Source organism: Trichomonas vaginalis, chromosome V, assembly GCF_026262505.1.
Source record: "Trichomonas vaginalis G3 chromosome V, whole genome shotgun sequence".
Lineage (NCBI taxonomy): Eukaryota > Parabasalia > Trichomonadida > Trichomonadidae > Trichomonas > Trichomonas vaginalis.
In genome coordinates, this window is record NC_067207.1 from 27858965 (window position 1) to 27885916 (window position 26952).

The following is a 26952-nucleotide window of genomic DNA, read 5'->3' on the forward strand; positions in this document are numbered from 1 at the left end:
TTTATGATTCCAGTCATTTATTTAAAAAATTACAAAAATGAATTAATATGATGTGAGTAACAATGGTAATAAACGCTTAATTACTAATATATTATTTCTTGGTAGGAATGAAATGTTTTGGTGACATTTATAGAAGTTAAGCTGAGAATCAAAAATGCAAAAATTATTTTAAATATTACAAGCATTATTTGATGTCATTGAGTTTAGAGTCGTGTAGATATATGAGTACAATATGTTATTGATGTATATATGCAATAATTGTGAAAATGAAATGTGAATCTCAAGATGAGTTGCATGTTACTGCGCTATAATTTGAATTCAATACGTACATAACATTACTAAATGTATTTTAAGATAATACAAAAAATTAAGCTTGCAAAAAGATATCGAAATGTAATTTTCATTAGATTCAAAGTTCTGAATAGATTTTGATTTTAACTATTGATGAGTTTGTCAAACCTCTATAATAATAGAATGTAGAACTAATTAAATATAATTAATAAAAAAATACAAATTTAAGTGATATTATAAGAGATATATGTGATGTTACCAATATGATATGATATTGGAGAACTGATAGAATTGTGATGTGAGACTAAATATGATTTTATTATGAATAGGAGAATAATATTAGAAGAATTTCTTGAATTTAATGTATCTGAATATGTAATTGGGCATATATTCTATATATATATTGGTAGGTTAACTAGAAATAAGAAGATGAAAGATTGTTAATGAATAATATGAGATTAAGCGAAAATATATTGTTCTAATAGATGAGTGTTGAAATCCAATATATATGAAGAGGGATATGTGAGAGGAAATATGTATATTTAATAAAATAAGTGATGAGAGAAAAAATAACAAAGATTTATATGAAATTTTGAGTATTGAAAAAGCTCGATTAGTGATTTTATGTCTGTTAAAGGAATAGATATTCTAGGAGAAAGATAAATTGAATTAAAGAAGAATAAAAAAAGTTGATTAAGATTGATAAAAATATTGAATTGTATGACAATGGAAAGAAGGAATAAATTGGTGTTGGTATGACGGTATCATTTCTGGAGACATTGCCTCTGCATGTCTCCCAGAATGGAACAATGTTCCGCATTCATAACTTGAACGCGGAAGTTTGACCGACAAGAGTGTATTGTGCACTCCTGTCGGTCGCAGTGTCTCATCCTGGGAGACATTGCCTCTGCATGTCTCCCAGAATGGAACAATGTTCCGCATTCATAACTTGAACGCGGAAGTTTGACCGACAAGAGTGTATTGTGCACTCCTGTCGGTCGCAGTGTCTCATCCTGGGAGACATTGCCTCTGCATGTCTCCCAGAATGGAACATGTTCCGCATTCATAACTTGAACGCGGAATTTGACCGACAAGAGTGTATTGTGCACTCCTGTCGGTCGCAGTGTCTCATCCTGGGAGACATTGCCTCTGCATGTCTCCCAGAATGGAACAATGTTCCGCATTCATAACTTGAACGCGGAAGTTTGACCGACAAGAGTGTATTGTGCACTCCTGTCGTCGCAGTGTCTCATCCTGGGAACATTGCCTCTGCATGTCTCCCAGAATGGAACAATGTTCGCATTCATAACTTGAACGCGGAAGTTTGACCGACAAGAGTGTATTGTGCACTCCTGTCGGTCGCAGTGTCTCATCCTGGGAGACATTGCCTCTGCATGTCTCCCAGAATGGACAATGTTCCGCATTCATAACTTGAACGCGGAAGTTTGACCGACAAGAGTGTATTGTGCACTCCTGTCGTCGCAGTGTCTCATCCTGGGAGACATTGCCTCTGCATGTCTCCCAGAATGGAACAATGTTCCGCATTCATAACTTGAACGCGGAAGTTTGACCGACAAGAGTGTATTGTGCACTCCTGTCGGTCGCAGTGTCTCATCCTGGGAGACATTGCCTCTGCATGTCTCCCAGAATGGAACAATGTTCCGCATTCACTTAACTTGCAACGCGGAAGTTTGACCGACAAGAGTGCATTATCCATCTTTTTTTGTCATATACCTCACCCAAAAGACAAAACCTTACATAAAATAGGTAAACTTTGGTTTTTCACTTAATAATGTTTTATTTTTAATTTTTTGTTCTTTATATAACTTTTTCTTCTACTAAACTATTTTACAGACTCTACTGAGCTATCCTCACATATATCCTGTGACAATAACACATATATAACTCCCTTCATATTCTGATCTCATGACATATTACAGCACAAACTATAATTATTACAACATACCTCATAAAGTCTGATTTTACCCCTATCTAAGCGTTCAAAACCTATTTCCCCCGTAACTCTGATTCTTCTGGCTCTGCTGATTCGATTTCTGCTGTCAGATCGTGAAAATATGCATCACACAATGAGATAAACACAAAATACACAACTTAATATTTTCCTTAAATTTCTCTTCAAGTTCATACTGAAACAACATCTTTTTTTTGAAAATACAATTTTTCAAAAAATGTATGAATTCAAAAGTGCATACTATATTCTAGTCATTACCCAACATTAATTTTGTATTTTAGTTTTTAAGATATTCATTTTATTATACGTCTTATTCAGAAAATTAAATATATTTGTGAGGGAAAACGGAGGAAATAATAAATATGTCAAGATCGAGGAATTGACAATTTTAAGGAAAATATTAAGTTGTGTATTTTGTGTTTATCTCATTGTGTGATGCATATTTTCACGATCTGACAGCAGAAATCGAATCAGCAGAGCCAGAAGAATCAGATTACGCGGGGAAAATAGGTTTTGAACGCTATTAGATAGGGGTAAAATCAGACTTTATGAGGTATGTTGTATAATTATAGTTTGTGCTGTAATATGTCATGAGATCAGAATATGAAGGGAGTATATATGTGTTATTGTCACAGGTATATATGTGAGGATAGCTCAGTAGAGTCTGTAAAATAGTTTAGTAGAAAAAAAGTTATATAAAGAACAAAAAATTAAAAATAAACATTATTAAGTGAAAACCAAAGTTTACCTATTTTATGTAAGGTTTTGTCTTTGTGGGTTGAGGTATATGACAAAAAAGATTGGATAATGCACTCTTGTCGGTCAAACTTCCGCGTTCAAGTTATGAATGCGGAACATTGTTCCATTCTGGGAGACATGCAGAGGCAATGTCTCCCAGGATGAGACACTGCGACCGACAGGAGTGCACAATACACTCTTGTCGGTCAAACTTCCGCGTTCAAGTTATGAATGCGGAACATTGTTCCATTCTGGGAGACATGCAGAGGCAATGTCTCCCAGGATGAGACACTGCGACCGACAGGAGTGCACAATACACTCTTGTCGGTCAAACTTCCGCGTTCAAGTTATGAATGCGGAACATTGTTCCATTCTGGGAGACATGCAGAGGCAATGTCTCCCAGGATGAGACACTGCGACCGACAGGAGTGCACAATACACTCTTGTCGGTCAAACTTCCGCGTTCAAGTTATGAATGCGGAACATTGTTCCATTCTGGGAGACATGCAGAGGCAATGTCTCCCAGGATGAGACACTGCGACCGACAGGAGTGCACAATACACTCTTGTCGGTCAAACTTCCGCGTTCAAGTTATGAATGCGGAACATTGTTCCATTCTGGGAGACATGCAGAGGCAATGTCTCCCAGGATGAGACACTGCGACCGACAGGAGTGCACAATACACTCTTGTCGGTCAAACTTCCGCGTTCAAGTTATGAATGCGGAACATTGTTCCATTCTGGGAGACATGCAGAGGCAATGTCTCCCAGGATGAGACACTGCGACCGACAGGAGTGCACAATACACTCTTGTCGGTCAAACTTCCGCGTTCAAGTTATGAATGCGGAACAGTGTCTCATTCGAGGAGCCCTCGAAAAGAACCTCACATCGACTCTCTCTTTCCTGCATCTTTACCGCATAGAAAACTGCTCGTTCGCAACTTTGTGTGCAATCTAAGAGATGATTGCGGTAAAGATGCCGGGAAGATTGATGCTGCAGCCCCAGGCCGCACTCAGATTTCATCCCGCTACACAATTGTTCATCCAACAACTGTCATAGAGGTTGAAATTTTCGACCAGAAGTGAAACATATCATTTTTAAGACTGCGGCGCGCAAGCAAGTTTGAACCTTTCAAGGGTGATCAGTCCTTTACTCATTTCAAGACCTCTTGTTGCCTGATAAAACGATACTTCCTTCCTTGTGGGCCATTGAAAACAGCCCAAACCGTCACAACTTGCTTCCTAAATTTTATTTGCGGAGTAATTATCATGCATATTTTATCGGATAATAATATCAAAGCTAAATTTCATATTATTTTTTAAAGATATGCATTTTCTGTCTAAATTTATTTTTTGTGTTTCCAATTCACGGAATAATATTCTTACAAGCATATACATAGCTAATATATATCATTTTAATAATAATAAAACCAAAATGATGTATTCTTCATATAGTTATTTAAAATTCGTTAACTAGAATTGTATTCAGAACGAGGCAAAGTTAGGAGATACATAAAAACCAATAACTTGATAAGTGATACCTTTTTTCCTGATATATCTATATGTGTTAATGTCAAACACGATTTGGAAAAATTAATTCTTTAAATCGGCTTAAGAATAAGACCAACATCAAAAGCATGGCTAATAAATTAATAAATCAATGTTTAATTACCGATTCATGCATTTTTTTCAAAATTTCAAATTTCAAATTTTTGTTTCTCCAAAATATTAATTGTTTCCACTAGATTAACTAATAAACAATAAATTGGATTAATGTAATGCCCAATCATTCATTTTAAATTTTAGATTTAAAACAATATTTTTCTCCATATTATTATAACATGAATCGCTATGATATAAGAAATATATTTTCAATATTGAAATTGAAAAATTCTAAAATTTTTGAAATTCAATTTGAGTGTGATGGTCGATAACATATATTTTTTAATTAAAATCCTGTGTCGCTATCATATAACTATACTATTTCTAAATTAAAAATAGAAAAAAAGTACTATTTAATGATGAAATTGCAAATAATATCAATATATATATATTCATGCTGATATATTTTGGGAACAGATTGGCAATCACATAAATAGGATTGTGTTAGTTTGTCATGGATATAAAACAAAAATTGAGGGTAATTTGAAAATTTTCTTAATGATTTATCATATAATTAATGTAAAAATTGAAATATTTAGCTAAAATAGAATATTGTTAGCGATTTAAAATTCTTTTAAACTAGCTTTTTAATAAGTTTTTAATAATTATTTTAAGGGTCCACTGTAAAAATTGAAAGTCTCTCAAAATTGAGAGGCGATTTGCAATTAATCGTTATCGTCTTTTTTCGAAAATCCACTTTTCCTAGTGTTCTGATTAATATTTTGTGAATGTAACAATGAAGTATATGTTTTAGTAAGATGATAATATATTCTATCACTTCAAATCACATAAAAATTGCAAAATCAGCGAGTATTATAAGAAAATGATTTTTTCGAATTTTTTCGCTTCTGGATGCGTGTTTTGAAAAATAGATATTTTCGAATTTTGATTTTAATTTAAGTATAAATTTTATATTAGGAATTTTTTTGACCTATTTCCAATCATTAATTCCTAAGTTTTTCTAGGAATTTAATTGAGAAGAAATTAGGAAATTCGCTTTAATGCCATTACATCCTAATATTGTGATGCATGTAGTTTATATTTATTGAGGCTAATGCCGGAATATCGTGCATTTTATAAAAAATTCAAAGAATTGACAATTGGATAGCACAAATTTAATTCTCTAGACAAAGTATTATTGTTTATATATTCAAAGCATTATCCTTAGTTTTGAAATGTTGGCCAAAAATTTTCGTGTTATTTTTTGTGTTTCAGCATAAATTATGTATTGACTTATGAAAGATAAGCATTTTATTCATTATCATAAAGATATACCAAAACAAATTGATAAAATTTTTAAAAATGTGTATTTTAGTGGGTATTATTCTGGCTAATGCCCATTTTTAAACGATTTAATATTGACCATATCAATAGACGACTCAATGTAAAAATTTAGATATTATTTTTTTCATTATTCAAACTTTGATAAATTTTAGTATAATGAATGATTTTGTTTCGTGTATGATACAGAAATGAAAAGCTTAATTAATATCATTTTGCATTTTTTCAAGAATGTTAGAGTACATCTACATTAAAAAATCGGATTCGAATTGCAATACTGCATCAAATTGTTGCACATCTGATAAGGATCTCAAAAGAGTAAAGTTAATTTTTTTGTGTTTTTTTAAGTTTTGGGCCTTAGTAAAACACCATCTTGAGCAATATTTTTGGGACGACGATAGACCTTATTTGGCCTTACAGTGGACCCTTAACGTACATATAAATTTTTATTTGGTCAGTAAATAATAAAGATATGACCCTAAATTTTATACCATAGTATATGTATAAAATATGAATATTATTGGTATAATCAAAGTTCCAAAAAAACTTTTCCTTCCCCTATTTTGGGGGGCGAATACACCTTTTTCCCGTACCATCTTGAGCAATATTTTTGGGACGACGATAGGCCTTATTTGGCCTTACAACGGACCCTTAAAGTTAATGTAATATTTTCCAAATTTTTTTTCAATTTTATTTTTTGCTATCACATTTCCTAGTATTTTACTGTGATATTTTTGGATTTGAAATTTTTTTGGAAAATATAGTTTGTCCCCATAAAGAAAGAACAATTTTTACACTAAAAAAACCCGCGAAGTATTCAATTTTGTCACTTTTCTCAATACGAATGAAAAGGAATAAAAAAGATGAGGAAGGAAAAATCAAATGCTCAATTTGTGGGCGTGAAATCGTCAATGAACGATATGTTAGATGCACTCGTTGCATTGCAGCCATAGAATGTTTAGAATGTTATTCCGTTGAGTGCGATTGCGAGCCTCCTTCAGATCAAAAAGACCTAAACAGATGCTACCACCAATTTATGCTCATGGATTCTAGTCCGCAGCCCATCTTTCGTTCAGATTGGGATAGTAACGATGAAGTCATTCTACTGAATTGCGTCCGCTTATTGGGTGTTGGTAATTGGGAAACAATTGCCGAATGGCTCAAACCACGAACAGCGGCAGAAATTGAGGCTCATTACATGCAAACTTATATTTTATCTGAAACAAGTCCATTTCCTGATCCATCTGTACACGAACCAGCTATTGTTCCTCAACCTCCAGGATATAATACAAAACCTCAAGAATCTTATCCTTCAGAAGGCCATGTTAAACATTTAAGTCAGAAGAATAAGAAAGAAGCTACAAACCCTGCAGAATATTCCGGATGGATGCCTTACCGTCATGAGTTCGAAAGTGAATATAATAATGATGCAGAAGAACTAGTTGCAAATATTGAATTTAAGGATGAATCACAACAATCATTTGAAGAAAAAATTAACTTTTTGCAATCATACAATATTCAATTACGTGAAAGACATGCAAGAATTAAGGTTATCGAAGATTGGGACGTTCATCATCTTGAACAGCGCGGATCATCGAAATCCGATAACGATCTCGAAACACGCCTTCTTGGTGGTACTACTCGCGAACAGAAAGAAATAGATTCGAAGTTATTACCTCTTATGCAATATATGAAGAAAGAAGATATTCTACGCATTGCTCAAGACACACACGAGTTACTACAGCTTTCAGATCAGATAGAACGATGCCAGAAATGGCAAGAATACGGAGTTCATTCAACTGCAGAAGGATTACTATTTGATACGCTCGAAAGTTGCCATCATGAAGGTAAAATGACTAATGGAGATGTTGAAACATGGAACAGATCCATCGATAACTTCAATAGAAAGAATAAACGCGATCTTGCACCAGAATTAGAATTACTTACAGCTGCTGAAGTGGAATTGTGTAATTCAGAAGGAATTAACACAAAGATTTACTTTGCAGTCAAAGATCTTCTTCTGAGAGAATACGCAATCAGAGGAGGACTTTCTGTTGAAGAAGCTACAGGTTTGGCATCAGGAATATCAGGAACTATTCTTCCGATATACAAGTTTTTAATTGCTCACGGATATATCTTTGAATAAATGTTATTTTTAAATGTTTTCTTAGAAATAAAAAAAGGAATAGCTTTTTAACTTGCATTTCCACTAGCATTAGTGAAAATACTAGAAATTTTTGATAAAATACACGAAAATTTTAAATTTCATATTTCATTTCATTGGTTTTAGAATATTTTCGAATTTTTATTAAAAATTTCTTATCTATTCAATATATATAGTTCATTTGTGATGAAAATTCGAACACTTAGAAAGAGCTCAAATTTTACAAATTCGTTAGAATTTTTTTTACCAAATAAAAAAAAATGTTTGTTTTATTTGCCCTTGCTGTGCTTGACACAGTAAATATTGATCTTTTAGACACACCTCCTCCAGTTATCCCAGATAGAACACCAGAACCTTCAGGTTCTCCATTACCTTCTCCAACAAGAATTATTGTAATACAACCAAATCCTGACAGCAATAAAGTTTCTACGTGGCTAATAGTATGTACAACAATTATTTGCGTAATTATTGTAATTACTATTGTGTCTGTAATAGTTTTATGTTTTAGACAAAATAAAGGAGAAATCTATGCACATAACACATCATCTACTAAACAGCATGAGGCTGGAACTGTTGAAATACGCTCTATTTATTCAGTTCAAAAATCAATTCGAGCAACAGCTGCAAAATAATACAATTTCGTACTATTCTTTGTTATGTTTATTAATACGTTCATCTTTCATGATGATTAAATGTTAGTTTTGTAATTATTCGTTAAAATATATTTCCGGATTTTTAATACGCTTTTTTACAACAAATATGATTAAAGCATTTAAATACACTACAAAAAGAAATATTATAGGCTATTTATTATCGGTTGAAATAAATATAAAAAACATTAATAGAAAAAAGATAAAAATAACATGAAGAAAATTACTGATTATAAGCAGCCTGAAGTCTTTCAACAGTCTTAGCTTGCATGTTAACACGCTCAGTCATCATAGCTGCACTCTTAGTGAGAATTTCAACTTGATTCAACATCTTTGTGAGAGCTGCTGTGATCTTAGCATCACGTTCTTCTGGAGTCATGTCTTCTTGCTTTGGCTTTGATTCCTTCTTTGGTGGATGTCCTCTCTTTAGTTCAGGATTCATAACTCCAGTTGCTTCGTCAATACGACTATCACTTGCTGAGCCAGCTGTAGATGTAGTGTTTTCTATTGTCTTGATTAACTTGTCGAAGTTTGTAGAAAATGTCTTAACTTCGCCTGATTTTGTGCATGCAATAAATTTGCTACCATTAGAACTCCATTTGCAATCAACAACTTCATCTGCAAATCCATCGATTGTATAAAACTTCAATCCTTCAATTAAATCCCAGATTGAAAGAGTCTTATCTGTTGATGATGTTAAAGCAAAAGAGCCTGAAGGATGGAATCTTAAGGCTGTAATAGGACCATTATGAGCCTTAGGATAATATTGAATGGTCTTTTCATTGCGAACATCTATTAATAAGAAAGAACCATCAGCTAAAGCTACGCCAACAATAGTTCCACTTGGATGGAATGTAGCATGTGTAACTGAAGCAGGGAATTTTCCAAAAACACGTGGCTTTTCTTTATTAAGAACATCCCAAATGCGGCATGTTTTATCTTCTCCAGCTGTAACAATAACATTTGAATCAGGTGAAAATTCGGATGATAATACCCAATGAGTATGACCTTTGAAGCTTGCAACAAAGTTGTTGGTAGGATATTCGAAGATTTTAGCTGTTCCATCATTTGAAGCAGTTGTATAACGAGTTCCATCAGGAGAAAAAGCAATAGAGTTGATAGCTTTGAAATGGGCGACGAATGAATCTGCGTCTTCCTTTTGCTGACTAACGGATAGAGCTTTCATCCATATCTTTCCGTTTTCATCACCTCCAAACATGCATTTACCATTAGGTGCTAGTGCTACGCAACGAACCGCTGATTCACATTTATATTTAATTTCGCGAGTTGATTTTTCAACTTGATGCAGCCTAATACATTTATCAATTCCACCAGTAACAAAGCTGGTATCATCAGTGCAGAAAGCAACTGAAGAAATAAGAGCTTTATCTGTGTAACTGCTAATACAGCGTGGATCCATTTCCTAAATTTCCAAACGGAATTTGTTTTTTGAATAATGGACGTTTAGGAATTTATTTTCGAAGTATCGGCGTGGGGCGCCAATGAATTTAATAAATATTTAAAAAAAAAAAAAAAAAAAAAAAAAAAAAAAAAAAGGTAGTGGGGCTTCCAGGCACTTCGTGCCTTCTAGCCCTGAAGATGTTTAGTATAGTTGAAGTTTTTATTCGGAAAATTGTTAGTCTTCGGGTGTGAATTCGGAGGACTCTTCTTGGATTGAGTCTTGTGGTTCATCTTCTTGAGTAGAGTCTTCTTCTTCAACATCAAAGTCATCTGGTGTATCGAACTGAATGTATGAAAGCCAAATGTTGTATGTGTTTTCCAATTGGCTTTCAAACTTGAGATACATTCCATGCATGAGTGTTATTTCAGTTTCAACGTAGAGTTGCTGACGTGGCTTGAAGACATGCATGAGAATTGGTCCTCCAAATTCGTCCTTGAAAAATTTGCAGTAGCAAACATAAACTGAGATAGAGTCTCCTTCTTCAATGTCTTCTGCTTGGTTAACGAAATGAATAGCAATTTTGCGTACTTGAATTGTGTTGTTGTCTGAGTAAAATAATGGTTTGAACTTGGGGTTGAGTGAGCTAAGACATTGCCATTTTGCTGTTTCTTGTCCGTACTCACGTTCTTCTTCGTCATCCTGATATCCATAACTCTTTAATTTGAATTCGACCCAAAACTGTTCGACTTTTTTTGCAGCTTTGGGTGGAAGACTTTCAATAAGCTGACATATAGTTCTGTCAACCATTATCTTTGTTATTGTTGGAAAATAGTTGACAATTGTGTCACCTAATTCGAATGGGTCAGGTGTTTCTTTTTGTAGTTTGGTAAAGTCTGCAAGAACTTTGTTGAGTTGTTCACAATATTCTTTGTTAAAAGTTGCAGGAACTCTTTCTTCTGGCTTTGAATTGAAGTATTCTTCAGACAATCTGAGTAGTATTTTGCGTAGTTCAGCGTTGCTGTGGTTCTTTGTAATACGGAGCTCGTTTGGTATTGTTTTTGGTAGTGAAAGTGGCTTTGGATTGAGCGAATTGTCTGTTCTGCTTGGAGAATGTGTAGATGCTGCAGTTTGATATTGAGGCTCTAAACCTGTGGGTGCTGAAAGTTTGCAAGCAATTTCTTCAGGTGAATTTGGAGCGAACACGCTAGCGAATGCCATTAGACAAAAATAAACTGTTTTTTTCGGACTACTCATAGAAAAGTTTAAAATAAACCGTTTTCGTCAACGGTAACCCCCTCTATTTTTTTATTTTATTGAAAAGTCTCCGTTGGCAAACCGTTCCATCTCAAATATTGAATGAACTATAAACGTTTTTTGTTTTCTATACATACTTTTTTGTCCAACGGTAAAACTTTTTACACAACGGTTTTTGAGAGTCGTCGCCGTTGACTTTTTTGTAGAGCACTCAAAATAGTATAACTTTGTCCGGACAAGTAAGGGTCTATCTTCGCTACAGGAAAAGTTACAGGCGTTCCAAGGAAGTATACTTTGAGAAGCCTTTCCCCTTTTAAAACAAGATAGGACCGTTATTTTACAAAACTGACAACACTTTGACCGAGTAGTTTTTTGTGCTGAACAAAAAGTGTCATATAAACATCTGTCGAAAACCGCTTTTTAACTTCACTTAAAATGCCACGTAAGCTACGTAAGAATATACGTAAGAGGAAGAGAGCATTGAAACATCCAATAGTAAGACTGACACCACAACAACAGTTGCAACAACAAATGCTGAATGACCCCACTATGTTGCAACAAATGTCAAGCAATCCTATGCTTTTAAACCGAGTTGTTGGTGCACAGAGTGGAGGTTTAAGAGCGGCACTTTTAGCGAAAATGGCAGGCTATGGTGGAGCTGCAGACGGAACAGCTTATAACCCTCAAAGTCAAATGAATTTGAGTTCACTCAAAAATCAAATAACAGATGTCAAAAAGTCAAACATAGACATACAGAAACAAATAAGTGAAAACGAAAAGAAACTAGAATATGACAGACACACAAAGAAACTCAATGAGTTAAACGTAGAGAAAAAGAAGAAAGAAGAACAACTGAAAGAACTAAGTACAGAGGAATATGCGAAAAAAGTGTCAGAAAAAGCAGCAGAAGTAGCAAAAATGGAACAAGATGTCATAAATTTGAAAAACCATACTACTCAATATAAAATACTGAAAGATGAAGAGATAAAACAAAAAGCCCTGAAGACATATATGGATAGCGATGAGTATAAAAAAGAAGTTGAAGCAAATGTAAAGGCAGAAAAACTTTTACAGTTGCAAAACCAAACCGTACAGTATGAAAACTTAGCACAAGAAAGTAAAAATAACGACGCGGCTATGCAAAAGGCAATGAAAAGCGCAGAATATATAAAAGCTAACAATGACTGGTTAGATGCCCAAGCCAACGCTAAAGCAGCCCAACTCATAGGGTCAATAAGGACAAAAATACAAGCGGATGAAGATAGTTCAAATGAAGCTTTAACAAATGCTGACTTTAAGAACGCCTTCGAAGCTCTTCATAGTAAGGTGAAACTAGTGAACGACTTCTCATCTGGAAAGAAACTGAAGTCTGAAGGTTTCGACAAAGAGTTAAAAGAAGTAGCACAAAATATGACGAAAATAACAGATGCAGCAACGAGACAGGCAGTTCAAAGTGCCTATGACGCCGTTAGAGCAACTGTTGTGGAAAGTCAAGAAAAAGAGTTACAACAGACCAAAACAGACCTAGTAAATGCTTTCTTAAAAACGAAAAGTCAGGTAGGACATTATGCTGCAGATGGAACATATGTGCCAGCTGGTGGAACTTATATACCACCAAACCCTCCAAGAGAAGCACCTGCACCAGGACTACCTAACACATTTACATCGTCACATGGACATAGACACAGGCATGCACCACAACAACAACCAAAACCAAACACAACAACCAACACAACAACCAGCACAGCAACCAGCACAAACAGAGCAAGGACATAAAAGAAGTAGAGAACAAGGAAACCAAGAATTCTTAAAAATGCTTAAGAAGAGTATGGTTACCCAGATACTCTTGACTTTAGTGACAGATATAAAGAAGCTATTAGAAAGTTCAAGGATGGAAATACTGACCCGAACCTATTTAGCTTTATGGCTCAGCACCAAATGGGATATAATTTCAAACCTGGAAAATACAAGCTCGCTAAGGGATATGATTTAATAGCATATCATCCAAATGACATGATGAATTTACTCCGAGATATTTGATGTCAGAGCTAAATGACAATTCAACTCTCTTCATGAAACGCGTAAAAAATAGAGACGGAACGAAAGAAAGAAAGGTTTATGAGTCCGGATGACTTAGATAGGGAACTTGTTAAAAACGGTCTCGGAATATATGAAATGCCAGCAGATGAGGTACAAGAAACTCCACAGGAAGAAGTTCAGATACAACCAGACATGGAAGAAATAGTTCAGCAACAACAGCTAGAAGAGCCTGAAGGAAACGAACAAGTCACTTTTGGAAACTAACTTCACAGAACTAGATGAAGATTTGGAACAGCCGAAAAATCTTGACCCTCAACAAGAGTATGCGGAGAATATGGAATATTTCCAAGAGTCTAAAAAAAATTCGGCTGACATAGTAGAAGAATATCGAAAAATGTTTGCCGACATACAAAAGACTCCAACACCAGATGAAAATATCCAGCATAGAATGGAAGAACTGAAAAAAAATGTACACAAATACAACAACCCTTTTTACTTACGAGCATTTAACGTTCAATCTTCGGATGAACTCGGTGAAGATAAAAGGTTAAATTTCAAGAAAACATATAGAAATGAAACATTGTTTAAAGTTCATTCAGAACCTAACCAAGATGGAAACAAACCTACTTTTGTTTCTGCAGACGATGGAACTACAATGAGATGGGGTCATAAAGCTAATCCCGGATAGGTGGTTCATAAACTTACAACCACAATTCCAAGAAGTTGTAGACGCAATGGAAGTCAATGGTGAACCAGATATAGCTGGTATTTTAAGCGCGGCTTTAATGCCATTGAAAGATATGAAAGATGCAGATATTTTGGACCAGTATGAAATGAACATGGCTGATGGAAATATAACACCTGACGTTCTAGAACATTTATCTCAAAGAACTACACAGAACCATAGAGATGGTATATTTGGTGAAGAGTTTAGAAAGAAAGTTAGGGAGAGCGAAGGAAGAGAACCTATTGTACATGACCTTGCAAACGAAAGTTTACAAAATGTCATAAAAACTTACTTTGCAGACAATGAACCGAGAAGGGATGAATATTTAAGAAAACTCAAATGGACAGTACCAAATGAAATGTTAGTATTGAAAAACATGTTCCTTGACAAAATAAAACCAACTACAGAAATAAACGACGCAAGACTGAAAGATTGGGTAAAGCTTTCCCATTCACAAAAGATATTGTTGGTAACATGGAAAGAAAACCAGAATGGCTACAAAAACATATATTTGGAAACGAGCATATTCCATATGGACAGGCACTGTTTGAAGAGCTTGAACCAGAAACTCAGGAAAGAGTCATGCAAACAATACGCGAAGACTCAAATACAGACTATGACAAACTCTTTCTAGGATATAGGTTACCTGAGATGGGCGACCAGAGCCAAAAGGCAAAAAGGACATGGGAAATTTGCAACATACTAGATGAACATAATGCAAAGATGCAACAACTTCAAGCAGAGGGCAATGAAGGAAAAAGAAGAGTTAAAAACTCAGTCAGGAAGAAAGTAAAGCTTGGTCGGAGTGGGTTCTATTATGACATATAAATCCAACTATTCTATATTTTTACTCATATGAAATGTACGCCGCTCAGAATATAACGCCAACAGTTTTGGATGCCATGAATGGAAATGTTTCCGAATGGTATAACGAATGCGACAATGCCATTAGAAGGTCAGAAATAGTTCCTGGAACTTACGAATATACAACTGCTGTTTCTTATGGAAACGTAGGTGAGTTTGGAGAAGGTTCTTCAACAACAGTAGATATTGCTTGCGACAGGTTTCATATAATTTCTATTGACAACTCTTTCTTATACGTGGAACAAGACATTGAAATAAAACCTTCTGCCAAGTTGTCTGACAAGAAAGGTTGCAATGGAATTTTCTATGTCGGATACCAATATGCTCCAGAAGTTTTCATGGGATATAAGATATATTCTAACTCTGACTTAGTTCAAACAGTAACATGGGCAAACTATGAATGGTTCGCTTTGAGAAACTCAGTACAACCACAAGCTAGAGAACAAACAGACCAGTATGCAACTATTGAGAAAATAAGAAGACTTGACCCTAACGTTCCAGGAGTTTATGTTAACCTTTCTGGACAAACTGCAGCAGCAGTAACCAAAGTAAAACTGAAACTTAGAGTTCCTTTGTCATCTTTCCTCATCTTCAGGTTTTTAAGATACTTGCCAAACTGGGCAGGAAAAATTTCTATCGAACTTACTCCAAGCAAAAATAACTTAGTCATTGCACCAACACAAGACCCATTCACTCTTACAGACGTAAAGGGAGCAAATCAAACGTCATTCGCCGACTTTTGCAAAGACAAAGTTGACTTAGACTTTGGTTTCTCAAACCTCAACACTGAAGTAAACTATATTCAATGCTGCTGGAACTGCTTGGGACCCAGTTAAGTTCACATGCGAAAAGTTTGAATGCAAGAGAATAGAAAGCAGACTTGCAGTCTATATGTTGGACCCAGATATTTCAAATGCTTTAGCTGCCAAATATATTGCAGTTCCACTTATGTTCCCTATACACCAAATATCTGTCAAAGACTTTGCAGGTGAAGTTGGAAACCAAAGTGCTGACCCAGGTGCAAGAACAGATATTGCTTTAACAACTGCAATGAAACATGCAGATACTATGTTTGTACTGTTCAGACGAACTATAAATGACTATTCTTGCTTCTACAACCCTGGTATTAAATACCATATAAACATAGATGGCAAATACTATCCAAGAGAAGAATATTCTACAGTTGAGGATATGAGGTCATACAACTTGACATTAGATGCTATGAACTTTAACAACAACTTCACAACAACCATTAACCCTGAAATGCAAAGTTCTATTATGCCATATGTGAAAGTATGGACTCATACAGGAGGTCAAAAAACTCAATATACAAATGGAGACCGTTCAAACTTTTGGCTTGGCATTCCATTTGCTGACTCAGAAGACTTTATGGGTGGTATTTCAACTGTTGGTACAGTTCAAATACAATATACTGGTGACAGAGACGGTCCAGATGAAAGAAAAAGAAGTTTACAAAACCAATAGCACTTTTCACGGAAGATGCTCTTTTGAAGATTCGTTCGATGAAACCTGCTGGGGCTCCTCAGATTGGCATAACGACAGCTTCCATCGAGCAGATTTTGGCAGCAGGTCAGTAAGTTGTTCTTGAACTGACTTCTCTCCGTCAAATATTGACAGTACGCCAGTTTTGACATAATATTGTATTATAAACTTACCTTTAGAAATATCGGTCAGTTTTGTTGTTATATTTTTGTCTGCTTCAAGAACTTTCACCATTCGTTATACCAACTTTCTTTGCTTTATGAAAATATTTTGGTTCAGCAAAGACTGCTATTCTATAACATTTTCCATTGTTTGTATAAAGAACTATTCTGTCAATGAACTTGTATTGTTTGTGTGTGTAAACTTTGTTTTGCTTCAATTCGAAGAGATACTCAAATACGTCCATCTTTTTATTCTAAGTAAAATGTCATTTCCGAAAAATAGAAGCGTAAGTGTTTCAAAAGGTTTAATGGCGGTGGCAGATGTGAAGTTAAATTCACCAACTCAAACAAACAGTCAAAGTGTTGTTGTCAATGTCAAAGAAAGAGATGTTGAAGTGGGGAAACCATACGAAGACGAAGATGGTATAACAATAGTTCCTGTAAAAGAACAACCAACATACCTGAAGTTAGCAGAGACTTAAGTTCTGTTGCAGATATTCGAAACGACTACCAACAACTTAAAGACAAACTTAAAACTCAGGAGAAGATTTGTCAAGCTTTGGGTATAATGTTAAACTTGGTCGAACACAACCCTGTAAAAGTGAACTCATATGTCATCGCACCTCATGAAATTTTGAAAGAACTATTGAAACTTTTGACAGAGGCAGACGATATAAACATCAAAGAAATAGAACCCGACATTGTTGCTGTGGTGTTTCATATAATGTCATTGACAAGATATACGTTATGAAAGGAGGTGAAACGTTGAACTTAAAATATAGTTTCCCAGACGTCATAAAAATATTTGACGACCACAACATTTCATTAAAATTTACTTGCTAAGTAAATGGCAGAAGACATAGTGGTTTATACTATTACGACTAAAAACCCTGAGTCATATAATTCTATAACAACAAACTTACAAAGTCCTCAAGGACGATATTGTAAACTGACCTTAAACACGATGACGACTAAAGCCTGTTTTGCTCTTTTGACACCAGAAGACTTTGTTGTTGTGAATGGTAAAAAATACTTCTTTGAAGATACTTACTCAGATATACCACCAACAGGTTTTGTTGACTTATTTAATACTTTAAGGACGGATGTAACATGTGCTGCAACTAGAGCAGGTTTCATTATGTTTGGATGTCCGACTGAGTTTACTATAAACGATATGAGCTATAATACAAAACTTATATCTGGTTTTTACTACCAACAGTTTCCTATAACAGGAAAAGGTGTCATACAAGGAATGTCTGTTCCATTGACTTTAAGTACACCATTTATATATTGTTTCAAACTTAGGTTCAAAGTGCTATTCGAATGTCGACAGAAACTACTATGACCAAAAGATACTCATGCGTATAAACAACACTTTCTCTGCTGGTTTGCCTATTGTTCATTCGAATGCAGAGTTTTCAGCTTTAGTAAACTCAAACACTTTAGCAAACATAAACTTAACCTTAGTTGACGCAAACTTTGTTCCTGTAAAACTTTTATGTCCTATGTATTTGTCAATGACGGCAGAAAGTTTCGAATTGGAAGATGCAACTGGTGAAAGTATTGTATACAAGAACAACTTCAACAACAAATAGCTCAAGAACAACAAATGCAACAAATGCAACAAAAATGCAAATAAAAGTCAAGAATAAAAAAATATTTTTTTTATTTTTATAAAAATGTACAGAATAGATGTTTCAGATTTTTATGACTTCCAAGCGTTCAGAAATATGTGTCCATTTCGAGACTATAACAAAGCAGTCGAGAATTTGAAACGTTTAGTCATTTATGTCGACTCTGCCCCAGAATGTTATGTCATGAAAGAATGGGATGTTGTCTTTAACAAACCAAGAGCAACAATAGTTTCAGAACAAGAATGTAGACAGAAACTTAAGAAAATAAAAGTCGTACAAGTTGGTATGAAGATGTTAGATGCTTGGGATATCTTATTGTCAAAGTTAGAAGATTTTTCAGTTCGTGGTATAAAGTTCTATACACCTTCTCCAAACTTCTATTCTATCTTCACTGGATATAAATACGAACAAGTAGAATGGAAAGAAAATATTATAGAAGCTTGGTTAGACCATGTCAAAGAAATTATATGCAATGGAAACGAAAGAGTCTATGAGTATATCTTATGTTGGTTTGCAAACATCTTACAACATCCAAGTGCTAAAAATGAAACTGCTCTCATCATAATTGGAAAACAAGGAACAGGTAAGAACACTTTCTTTACAGATATCTTATGCAAACTGTTAGAGGGCTATTCGAACCCGAATATGACAAACTTAGAAAACATCTGCGGTAAATTTAACTCTTCAATAGAGAATATGAAACTTATAGTATGTAACGAACTTCAAAGTATAGATACAACAAAGGTTTTAAACTCAGATGCTTTGAAGAGTCTTATAACAGACAAAGTTGGAGTTGTTGAAAGAAAATATAAAGACCAAAGAGTTTGTGAAAATGTTGCAAATTTCATTATGGTTTCAAACAACGCCGTTCCGATGAAGTTAGAAAGTTCTGACAGAAGATATGTAGTTGTCAGAACGTCAGATTCTCATATGCAAGATACAGAATATTTTGACGACTTAGCAGAAACTTTGACACTACTTTTACAACCACTTGTTCTCATATTTCATGACATTAGATATTTCAAAGTTCAATCCAAGACAAATTCCACATACCGAAGAGAGACAAACATTGTTAGAAGCAAACAAGAGTGTATATGAACTGTTCATAGATGAGAAACTTTGAGTGTTTAGATGAAAGGTCATTGTACGATTCGTATAAACAATATTGTCAAGAGTATGGTTATATGACAGCGTCTAAACGTACATTCTTGGCAAATGTCAAAAATCTTTTAGACGTACAGAACGGCGTATATACAAAGAAAAATTTTTATGAGTAAATTTAAAAAAAATATTTTTTTATCCGATAGAAAAGATGGAAAATTCATCTCAGTAAATAAGTACATGTCAGGACTTAAAGAAGAACTAGACCCATTCATATATTTGAATGTTTACTTCTACCATTTTGAAAAGTCTACATATGACAAAGTTTGGAACATCGAACCCGTTAAGTTTGCTATTGTTAAAAATGGTGCGAAATTTGAAGACTTAGACATAGAAGGTTTGTTAGCAGTCAAAGAAAATTTTGACAGAAAGTTCTCAAAACTCGAAGAAGGCAAAGCATACAAACTTGTTATACCTTATGAACCAAAGAAAGCAGACGACTATGAATATTATGAGTCTAAGATAGTTGAAGTTCAAGGTAAATTGGGTAAAAAGATTTTAGAGTCTAAGCCAGTGTTTGCTCCTAAAGAGGAAGAGAACATTGACATTGACCCAGAAATGTTCTAAAAATAAAATTTTATTTTTACATGTCAAATTTCTTTTTCTCTGGAATTGGTTCAGGTTCTTTCTTCTCTTCTTCTACTTTCTTTTCTTTCTTTTCTTTCTTTTCTTTCTTCTTCTTTTCTGGTGGAGTTATGTCAAATTTCTCCGAACCATATTTCTGTAAAAGTTCTTTGTCCTTTAATAGCTCTTCTATTCTGTTTTCTATTTCATCTTCAAGAACAGCGCATGTGTCTTCTTTGCATTCTAAGAACTTTTGTTGGACTTCATCTTTCCAATCGGCGTCATCTCTGTCAACAAGTCTGTCATTGACAAATTTTAAGACTGCTCTTTGTAATGTTTTATGGTTCTTGTCATATTCCCAGAAACAGAACTTTAGAACAAATTCACCTTTCTTGTTTACACTATGTAAGATTTTATGGTCGACAGATGTTTTGCTGTCAAAAGTTTGTCTCGAATATAGATAGCGAAATCGCTAGACATTTTCTAAAAGATAAAATTTTAATTTTTCTAAAAATATGTTAGAAAAAAAGTTTGCTGACATTGACAAGAAATTTGAGAATGTTTTAAACAAGAACAAGAGGAAGTTAGAAAATGCTCAGATAAAACCCATACATGACAAGTTCTTATTTGCTCAGAATGGTATAACAGGTCTAATTGCACCACCTGGGTCGGGTAAGACTTTCACTTATCTTAAAATGGCTGCACAACAACAAGAACTAGATGAGAAGAACCCATTCTATGAGTTAGTTGTCATTTGTAGTACTTCTGGTCAATTTGACCAAACCGTCAATTCGTTCAAAGATATTATAAAGAAGTCTAAGTTAGTATGTATAAAAGACTCTGAGTTGTTAGATTGGATAAAGAAGTACCAAAGAAGAGTTTTGAAGTACAATGCTATAAATGAGTATGTCAATTCGAAGTTTAAAGACCCAAATGAGGAAATGCAGAGAATATTAGAGAAGAAACACTTCAGAAACAAACAGAAAGAGATAGAATACATTTCGAAGAAATTGCAATCTTACGATTGGAAGACATACCCTCATAGATGTCTTCTTATCTTAGATGACTTTGCTTCTCATCCTTTGTTAAAGAACAGAGAACAAGACATGTGTCGAATTCTTAAGAAGCTCAGACACTTTAACATCTCAGTTGTCATTTGTGTACAGACAGCCAAGAGTTTAAGTAAGGATGTAAAGAGAATACTTACTGACATTATACTTTTCCCTGGATTGTCCGAAGACGATTTCATGGAACTTATGAAAGAGTCCATGGCAGGTAAGTTTGACAGACATGAACTATGGGAGAAGTACAAAGTCATACAAGACCCTCATACTTCTTTCAGAATTCATATCTACGCGAACAAAGTTCAAATTGTAAAAAGTCAATAAAAATAAATGGTTCATTTACTCTGCTTGTTTGAAGTTGTCAAAATACTCTGTTATTTTTCACGATTTTCATACGGAATTCAATAAAAATATATTTTTAGGGTAGATGGGTATATCTAACCCGATTTCTAACCTCATTTCTACCCCATATGTCCTTACTGAAAAAGTATGTGTTCCATCTGTCATTTTACTCAGAATTTTACTCAGAATTCAATAAAAATATATTTTAGGGTAGAAGGGTATATCTACCCCGATATCTAACCTCTTTTCTACCCCAGTTATTTTATAAGCGTTTTACATGGTAAACATTGTGAATTCGTGAAATTCTAAACAATTTCGTAGCTTCTATTTCTTCTGTCAGTACATCGAATGTTTTAACAATGCCGAAGGTTTCTTTATACTTCTTCTTGACATCTGAAAGAAGGAAATCGTCAGCTGTTGGATAGTTTTTGTTTAGAAATGTCAACATGTCCATTTTATCTTCTGCTGGTTTCTCTGCCTCCCTCTTTAAGTCAGCATAGTCGTTTCTCATACGTTCTATCTCTTTGACGGAGTAGTTATATTTCCTAATTGCTGCTTACATTTTGAACATTGCGGGTTCATTTTTTGCGTTATATTCTGAAACTTACTGCTAGTATGACTAAGGCGTCAATTGCTCTCTTTAACTCAAAAGTTGCGGGTTTTATCTGTTCTTCATATCTTACTCTTTATTTTATCTCTTATTGCATACACATTGCAACTAACGAAACAAAGTTGTCGTAGGTCTTAAACTCCCAGATTTGTATATCAGAGATGTTCTTATATACCAATCGCAATTTTGTCCATGACTTTGTGGTTGCATGAAATCCAAGAAACTCATAGTTAACTTTCGTATGAACTTCTTTATTTCTACTGAGTCAGTTGCTTTGACTTCTATTTCATCGAATTCTGGAATAGTAAGCTTTTGTTGTGGATTTCAGGAATTTTGGGTAAATGGTCATAATATCCTGCATTCATAAAGATATCTGTTCTTTGTTTCATCTTTCGCACTAAGAGTCCAAATACTTGTTAAAAGTTCTTGCTTTATCTTCTGGATTTTTGTTTCGAAAGTATATGAAGAAGGAATGAAGCTTTTATCTCTACTAATTGAAGTTGGGTTATGACTAACGAGTTTGGTGCTGTTTGTTGCTAAATGTTCTTACAATAAAATAAAAAATATTTTTAAAAAAACCAACTTTATTTTTTATTTCGGGAAAACTCATGACAAATTCAAGAGGGTAGAAAAGAGGTTAGAAAAGAGGTTATATCTAACCTTCTACCCTAAAATATATTTTTGCTGAATTCATGAGTTTTGGTTGAAAGAATACGGTGGAGCCAAAAGTGGCTCGACCTCAAAACAAGCATTTTCTGTATAAAATTCATGAAAATTCAAGAGGGTAGAAAAGAGGTTAGAAAAGAGGTTAGATATACCCATCTACCCTAAATTATATTTTTGCTGAATTCAGCAACAAAATTCAAATTGTAAACGGTTTAATAGAAAAAGTGTTATTTTTTCATGTCCGAAGACTCGAAGGTGCAACACTTCCAAAATACCGACGAACTCAGAAGAGCAGCATGGCAGTATGTTCTTGACAACTTCTTTGAGTTCTCCAGGAACACCTTGGAAAATGCTGAAGAACTCCGACACAGAGAATTTGGAGAAATTGCACTCCAATACTACCTTGACAAACAAAGGGTAAACAAAGGGTAAACAAAGGGTAAAATAAGACTAAAAACTTAACGTTTAAAAAGTGACATTTTTATGAGCTCCGAGTCACCGAGAAAACTTGGTCAGATGTTAGCAGCTTACTTCCCTGAGGAGGATGGAAGCGTTACATACGTAAGGTTCAAAAACAACGAACCTGGAATTGCGTACCAAATTCGCAATTACATGACCATGGAAGAGTACGAAAGGTTTCTACAAGAGAAACCAGCTCTAAACAACTCAGAAAAGAAAGAGTAAAAAGTTTAACTCGTAATTGTTTATTTTTTTACTTGTATGGGCAAGCTGCAAGAATGAAGTCGACTATCTCGGTCTTTGTCTTGACCAGTTGGACTGCTCTTGCGAGTACGTCTGTTTTACGGTCTCCAGCTGGTGTCTGACCTTCGTAATTGCGCATGTTCTTGAGAGCTCCAACTGTAAATGGTTGTAGGATGAAGAGTCTCTCAGACTGCTTGAGGTAGTCTTCACGGTCACGAACCGAATCTGTGGTACGAGTCGAATCGGTCGATTTGAGGGAAGAGAGTGAGAGCCTGTCTTCTTCCATAGGGGCTGTGGCATACTCTTTGCGTAAACGGTTCAGACCTTCTTCGAACTCTTGGTCTCTCTTCGATTGGGATTGAGATTGGAATTGGGGTGGAGGGTTTGACATGAACATCCAAGGGTTAGGGAAGTAAGGCATGGGTTGAGAGGGTAGTTTGGAAAGCCTTGTGGTGGGTAGAAACCTTGGTGGGTAGTAACCTTGAGGTGGAAATTGGTAGTAATTCGGAGGTCCTTGTTGGAACTGAGGTTGCTGTGGGTAGCCTTGTGGAGGTGGAACCTGTTGTGGTGCTGGAGCATGCTGTTCTTCTGGCTGTGGAACGGGTTCAGTAGGTGGGACGTCGGACATTCGTTTGTGTCTTAACCGTCTTTGTTCTGAAACAATATAATATTGTCTTGAAAAAGTACAACATTGTCTTGAATAAGTACAATATTGTCTTGAAAAAGTACAACATTGTCTTGAAAAAGTACAACATTGTTCTGAAAAAGTTCAACATTGTCTTGAAAAAGTACAACATTGTCTTGAAAAAGTACAACATTGTTCTGAAAAAGTTCAAGACTTGTTCTGAAAAAGTACAGCTGTCCTCAAATTTGAGAGACATTGTTCTGAAAAAGTACAATATTGTCTTGAAAAAGTACAACATTGTCTTGAAAAAGTACAACATTGTCTTGAAAAAGTACAACATTGTCTTGAAAAAGTACAACATTGTCTTGAAAAAGTACAACATTGTCTTGAAAAAGTACAATATTGTACTGACTCAGTATGGAGCTTGACCCCTTAGACGAAGCAATTTATCTAATTGAGGTAAATGAAACCGTGAAGGAATATCTCAGCAAGTGCAAACCAAGCAAGTCCATTGGCTTCTGGTTGTCCAAGAATAGTGTCTTAAAGTTGGAAATTGAAACAGGTGTTGCAATTCAAGTTCCAGAAGGCACTGCATTCGATGATATTAAGGATGTGAAGAAAGAAGCCCTCTTGAAGTTCTTCATGAAACGTCCTTGGATACTACTTCCATATCGTGAGAGCCCAATTCCACGAATTACACAAATTCTCAGAGCACTACTTCACTACTCTGGACAGCCGTTCTTCATAACCTCAGAAGGCGACATCCAACCAATTCAGTAAACATCTCATTTTAACTTCACTTTTTTTATGTTTTTACTCACACTCGTACTCAACAGGTTTGTGTACAACTATTTCAACTGTGAACCTTGTATTGACCGGTCTTCCTGCAAATGCAAGTTCGGTCAATACACAATTTATGGTGGCAAGAAAGACAGTGGGGAATGTTATTCTGACATCTGTTGTTGCGCTCGAGAGAGAATTGAAATTCCAGACCCAACTCCAACAAGAACTCTCAAGTTGCCGAAGACTCATGTGAAGAAGAAGCCTTCTGGTAAGTTTCTTATAGCCATATATGGCACGCTTTGAGTAAAAACATTTTTTTTCTTTTTTGAATGAAGCAAGTTAAATTCGTCCCACACCAATCTCAATGGACCGATGAAGAGTTTCAAGCTATGGTTGAAGGTGTTGAGAACGACATAGACGGCGAACTGAAGGAGCTCAAACCACAATTGCAACCAAAATTGCAGAAGTCAAGGAACAATAGCTCCACTTAAAGCTACCAAAGCTACTCTTGACCTCATGGATAGTTACCGTTTAGATGTCAAGAGAGAATAAGACAATTAAAATTAAAACTCTCTAAATTACGAAGCTATACTCCAAAGTTAGCAGAGATGAGAAGACTTTACCAGAGCTACTTACATGTAAGGGACTTACCTTCAAGCAGTCCGACCAAAGATGAATTTCTGACATTGTCCCAATTTTGTCCGAAAGTCAGCTCAGATGTTTTGAACTGCTCCCAACATATCCAGAATATGAACGTTTGCCTGAACTCTTCCGCAATCTCAAAAAACGTTTTTTGGTTCTCATGTTCGAAACTTTTATCGGAAGAGACAACAAACGTTCAGAAGAAGAACAAGATATTATTTTAAACTTGTTGTATGACTTAACCGTCATAACAAGCTTTTTGAAGTAAAACCGCCATTCTCAAACCACTTCATTTTTTCGATGTCCGAACAAGCACCGAAGCCGAACACAATGGCAGATGTCCTTTCAATGTTGCCAGACAAGCGCCCAGTTCAAATTCAAATTTTGAATTTGAAAGCTCATCTGACAAACACCGTTAAGACTCTCCAAAGTAGTCTTATGGAAGAGATGAAGGGACTTAAAGGTGAGTTCCTCATGAACCAAGCTTCCAATGAGAAAGTCCTGAACGATTTGACGGAAACCTTGCGCATTTACGCGAGAGAGAACCGAGACCTTGCCAGACTCATCTACCGTTTCTTCGAAGAGATAGACGCCATCTGGAAGGTACTCGGAAAGGACAGAACCTCCAACACCGTACTTCGTGAACACAGAATTGCCGAAGGAATTGTCGAGGAAGAAGAGAAACACGAAGAAGAGGAAGAGGAAGAAGAGGAAGAAGAGAAACACGAAGAAGAGGAAGTTTGGGCAACCCTTGTTGCCGATGACACTTACGAAATTTCCCAACCCTACCCATACCAAATCCGCAACAAGGAGACCGGCAAGGTTCTTACCCCAGTTCTCAACAACTTGGGACACTTGAACCTTACCCTTCGGAATTACGGTTCAATCTCCATGGGCAAGCTTGTCGCAATTCAATGGGTTCCAAATCCAAACAAGAGGACGAAGGTCAGACACATTGACGGTGACAAGCTCAACAACCGTAAGGAGAACCTCGAGTGGTTCTAAGAGTAAAAAAATTTTATTTTAGGGGGAAACCCCAAGTAAATTTAAGTTTTTAGTTGCGTAAGCGGCTTAAATTAAGGATAATTTGGACAAGTAGTTCCTGACCTCTGAATTGGACTCTTTCGTCATCCCAGTTGCGTAGGAGGTCGTCCCAGAGGAGTTGGTAGAATTGCCATTCCAAGGACGATTTGTCCTCCCAGGCATTGAGGATGTACTGCTCGTAGAGTCTCATGACCTCTGCCTTGCACCAGACACCCTCTCCCTTGGAACGTAAGGCTTCTTCGAAGTGCTCGAATGCGATTGGCTGCGGGACCATCCGAAATGACACTTTTTGTCCGTTTGGTCAATGTTTGTGTCTCGTGCCATAGTCGACGAAAATACAAACAAACAGGTTATATATGAGTTTGAGACCAAGAATGGTGTAACTCGACCTGTCCGATTCAAATTCG

General features: G+C 35.4%; 14 protein-coding genes and 2 pseudogenes across 16 annotated transcripts, besides 2 other annotated features; 10 read left to right on the plus strand and 6 right to left on the minus strand.

The window, feature by feature from the left end:
* Positions 1–1419: 1419 nt before the first annotated feature.
* Positions 1420–1836, minus strand: TVAGG3_0415200 (uncharacterized protein; the record flags this gene model as incomplete). The annotated part of the gene is made up of 1 exon (XM_051233230.1): positions 1420–1836. The coding sequence occupies one exon, from the start codon at positions 1834–1836 to the stop codon at positions 1420–1422; it is 417 nt and encodes a 138-aa protein (XP_051102960.1).
* A 1177-nt stretch (positions 1837–3013) lies between these two features.
* On the plus strand, positions 3014–4197 carry TVAGG3_0415210 (uncharacterized protein; the record flags this gene model as incomplete). Its single annotated transcript, XM_001312439.1, has 1 exon — positions 3721–4086. One exon carries the CDS (start codon positions 3721–3723, stop codon positions 4084–4086), a length of 366 nt encoding a protein of 121 aa, XP_001312440.1.
* Positions 4198–5276: 1079 nt separating this feature from the next.
* Positions 5277–6369: a mobile genetic element.
* A 392-nt stretch (positions 6370–6761) lies between these two features.
* Positions 6762–8115, plus strand: TVAGG3_0415230 (positive regulation of histone acetylation; the record flags this gene model as incomplete). The annotated part of the gene is made up of 1 exon (XM_001312440.1): positions 6788–8089. The coding sequence occupies one exon, from the start codon at positions 6788–6790 to the stop codon at positions 8087–8089; it is 1302 nt and encodes a 433-aa protein (XP_001312441.1).
* Positions 8116–8367: 252 nt separating this feature from the next.
* On the plus strand, positions 8368–8739 carry TVAGG3_0415240 (uncharacterized protein; the record flags this gene model as incomplete). The annotated part of the gene is made up of 1 exon (XM_001312441.1): positions 8368–8739. The coding sequence occupies one exon, from the start codon at positions 8368–8370 to the stop codon at positions 8737–8739; it is 372 nt and encodes a 123-aa protein (XP_001312442.1).
* A 150-nt stretch (positions 8740–8889) lies between these two features.
* TVAGG3_0415250 (growth plate cartilage chondrocyte development protein family) lies at positions 8890–10190 on the minus strand (the record flags this gene model as incomplete). The annotated part of the gene is made up of 1 exon (XM_001312442.1): positions 8981–10177. One exon carries the CDS (start codon positions 10175–10177, stop codon positions 8981–8983), a length of 1197 nt encoding a protein of 398 aa, XP_001312443.1.
* Positions 10191–10283: 93 nt separating this feature from the next.
* Positions 10284–26952: part of a mobile genetic element that runs on past the window's edge.
* TVAGG3_0415270 (uncharacterized protein) lies at positions 10394–10966 on the minus strand (the record flags this gene model as incomplete). The annotated part of the gene is made up of 1 exon (XM_001312443.1): positions 10394–10966. One exon carries the CDS (start codon positions 10964–10966, stop codon positions 10394–10396), a length of 573 nt encoding a protein of 190 aa, XP_001312444.1.
* TVAGG3_0415280 (protein of unknown function, DUF4106 family) lies at positions 11849–12492 on the plus strand (the record flags this gene model as incomplete). The annotated part of the gene is made up of 1 exon (XM_051233231.1): positions 11849–12492. A coding segment is annotated over one exon (644 nt), but the record flags the coding sequence as incomplete, so codon positions are not given.
* Positions 13848–14821, plus strand: TVAGG3_0415290 (annotated as a pseudogene). Its single transcript has one exon. A coding segment is annotated over exon 1 (974 nt).
* TVAGG3_0415300 (uncharacterized protein) lies at positions 18388–19259 on the plus strand (the record flags this gene model as incomplete). Its single annotated transcript, XM_051233232.1, has 1 exon — positions 18388–19259. A coding segment is annotated over one exon (872 nt), but the record flags the coding sequence as incomplete, so codon positions are not given.
* On the minus strand, positions 20087–20413 carry TVAGG3_0415310 (uncharacterized protein; the record flags this gene model as incomplete). The annotated part of the gene is made up of 1 exon (XM_051233233.1): positions 20087–20413. A coding segment is annotated over one exon (327 nt), but the record flags the coding sequence as incomplete, so codon positions are not given.
* Positions 20583–21064, plus strand: TVAGG3_0415320 (P-loop containing nucleoside triphosphate hydrolases family; the record flags this gene model as incomplete). Its single annotated transcript, XM_051233234.1, has 1 exon — positions 20583–21064. A coding segment is annotated over one exon (482 nt), but the record flags the coding sequence as incomplete, so codon positions are not given.
* TVAGG3_0415330 (uncharacterized protein) lies at positions 23233–23433 on the plus strand (the record flags this gene model as incomplete). Its single annotated transcript, XM_051233235.1, has 1 exon — positions 23233–23433. One exon carries the CDS (start codon positions 23233–23235, stop codon positions 23431–23433), a length of 201 nt encoding a protein of 66 aa, XP_051102965.1.
* Positions 23462–23737, minus strand: TVAGG3_0415340 (uncharacterized protein; the record flags this gene model as incomplete). The annotated part of the gene is made up of 1 exon (XM_051233236.1): positions 23462–23737. The coding sequence occupies one exon, from the start codon at positions 23735–23737 to the stop codon at positions 23462–23464; it is 276 nt and encodes a 91-aa protein (XP_051102966.1).
* On the plus strand, positions 25189–25769 carry TVAGG3_0415350 (annotated as a pseudogene). The gene has a single exon. A coding segment is annotated over exon 1 (581 nt).
* TVAGG3_0415360 (cytochrome B-C1 complex subunit 6, mitochondrial family) lies at positions 25802–26506 on the plus strand (the record flags this gene model as incomplete). The annotated part of the gene is made up of 1 exon (XM_001312444.2): positions 25802–26506. One exon carries the CDS (start codon positions 25802–25804, stop codon positions 26504–26506), a length of 705 nt encoding a protein of 234 aa, XP_001312445.2.
* Positions 26556–26819, minus strand: TVAGG3_0415370 (uncharacterized protein; the record flags this gene model as incomplete). The annotated part of the gene is made up of 1 exon (XM_051233237.1): positions 26556–26819. One exon carries the CDS (start codon positions 26817–26819, stop codon positions 26556–26558), a length of 264 nt encoding a protein of 87 aa, XP_051102967.1.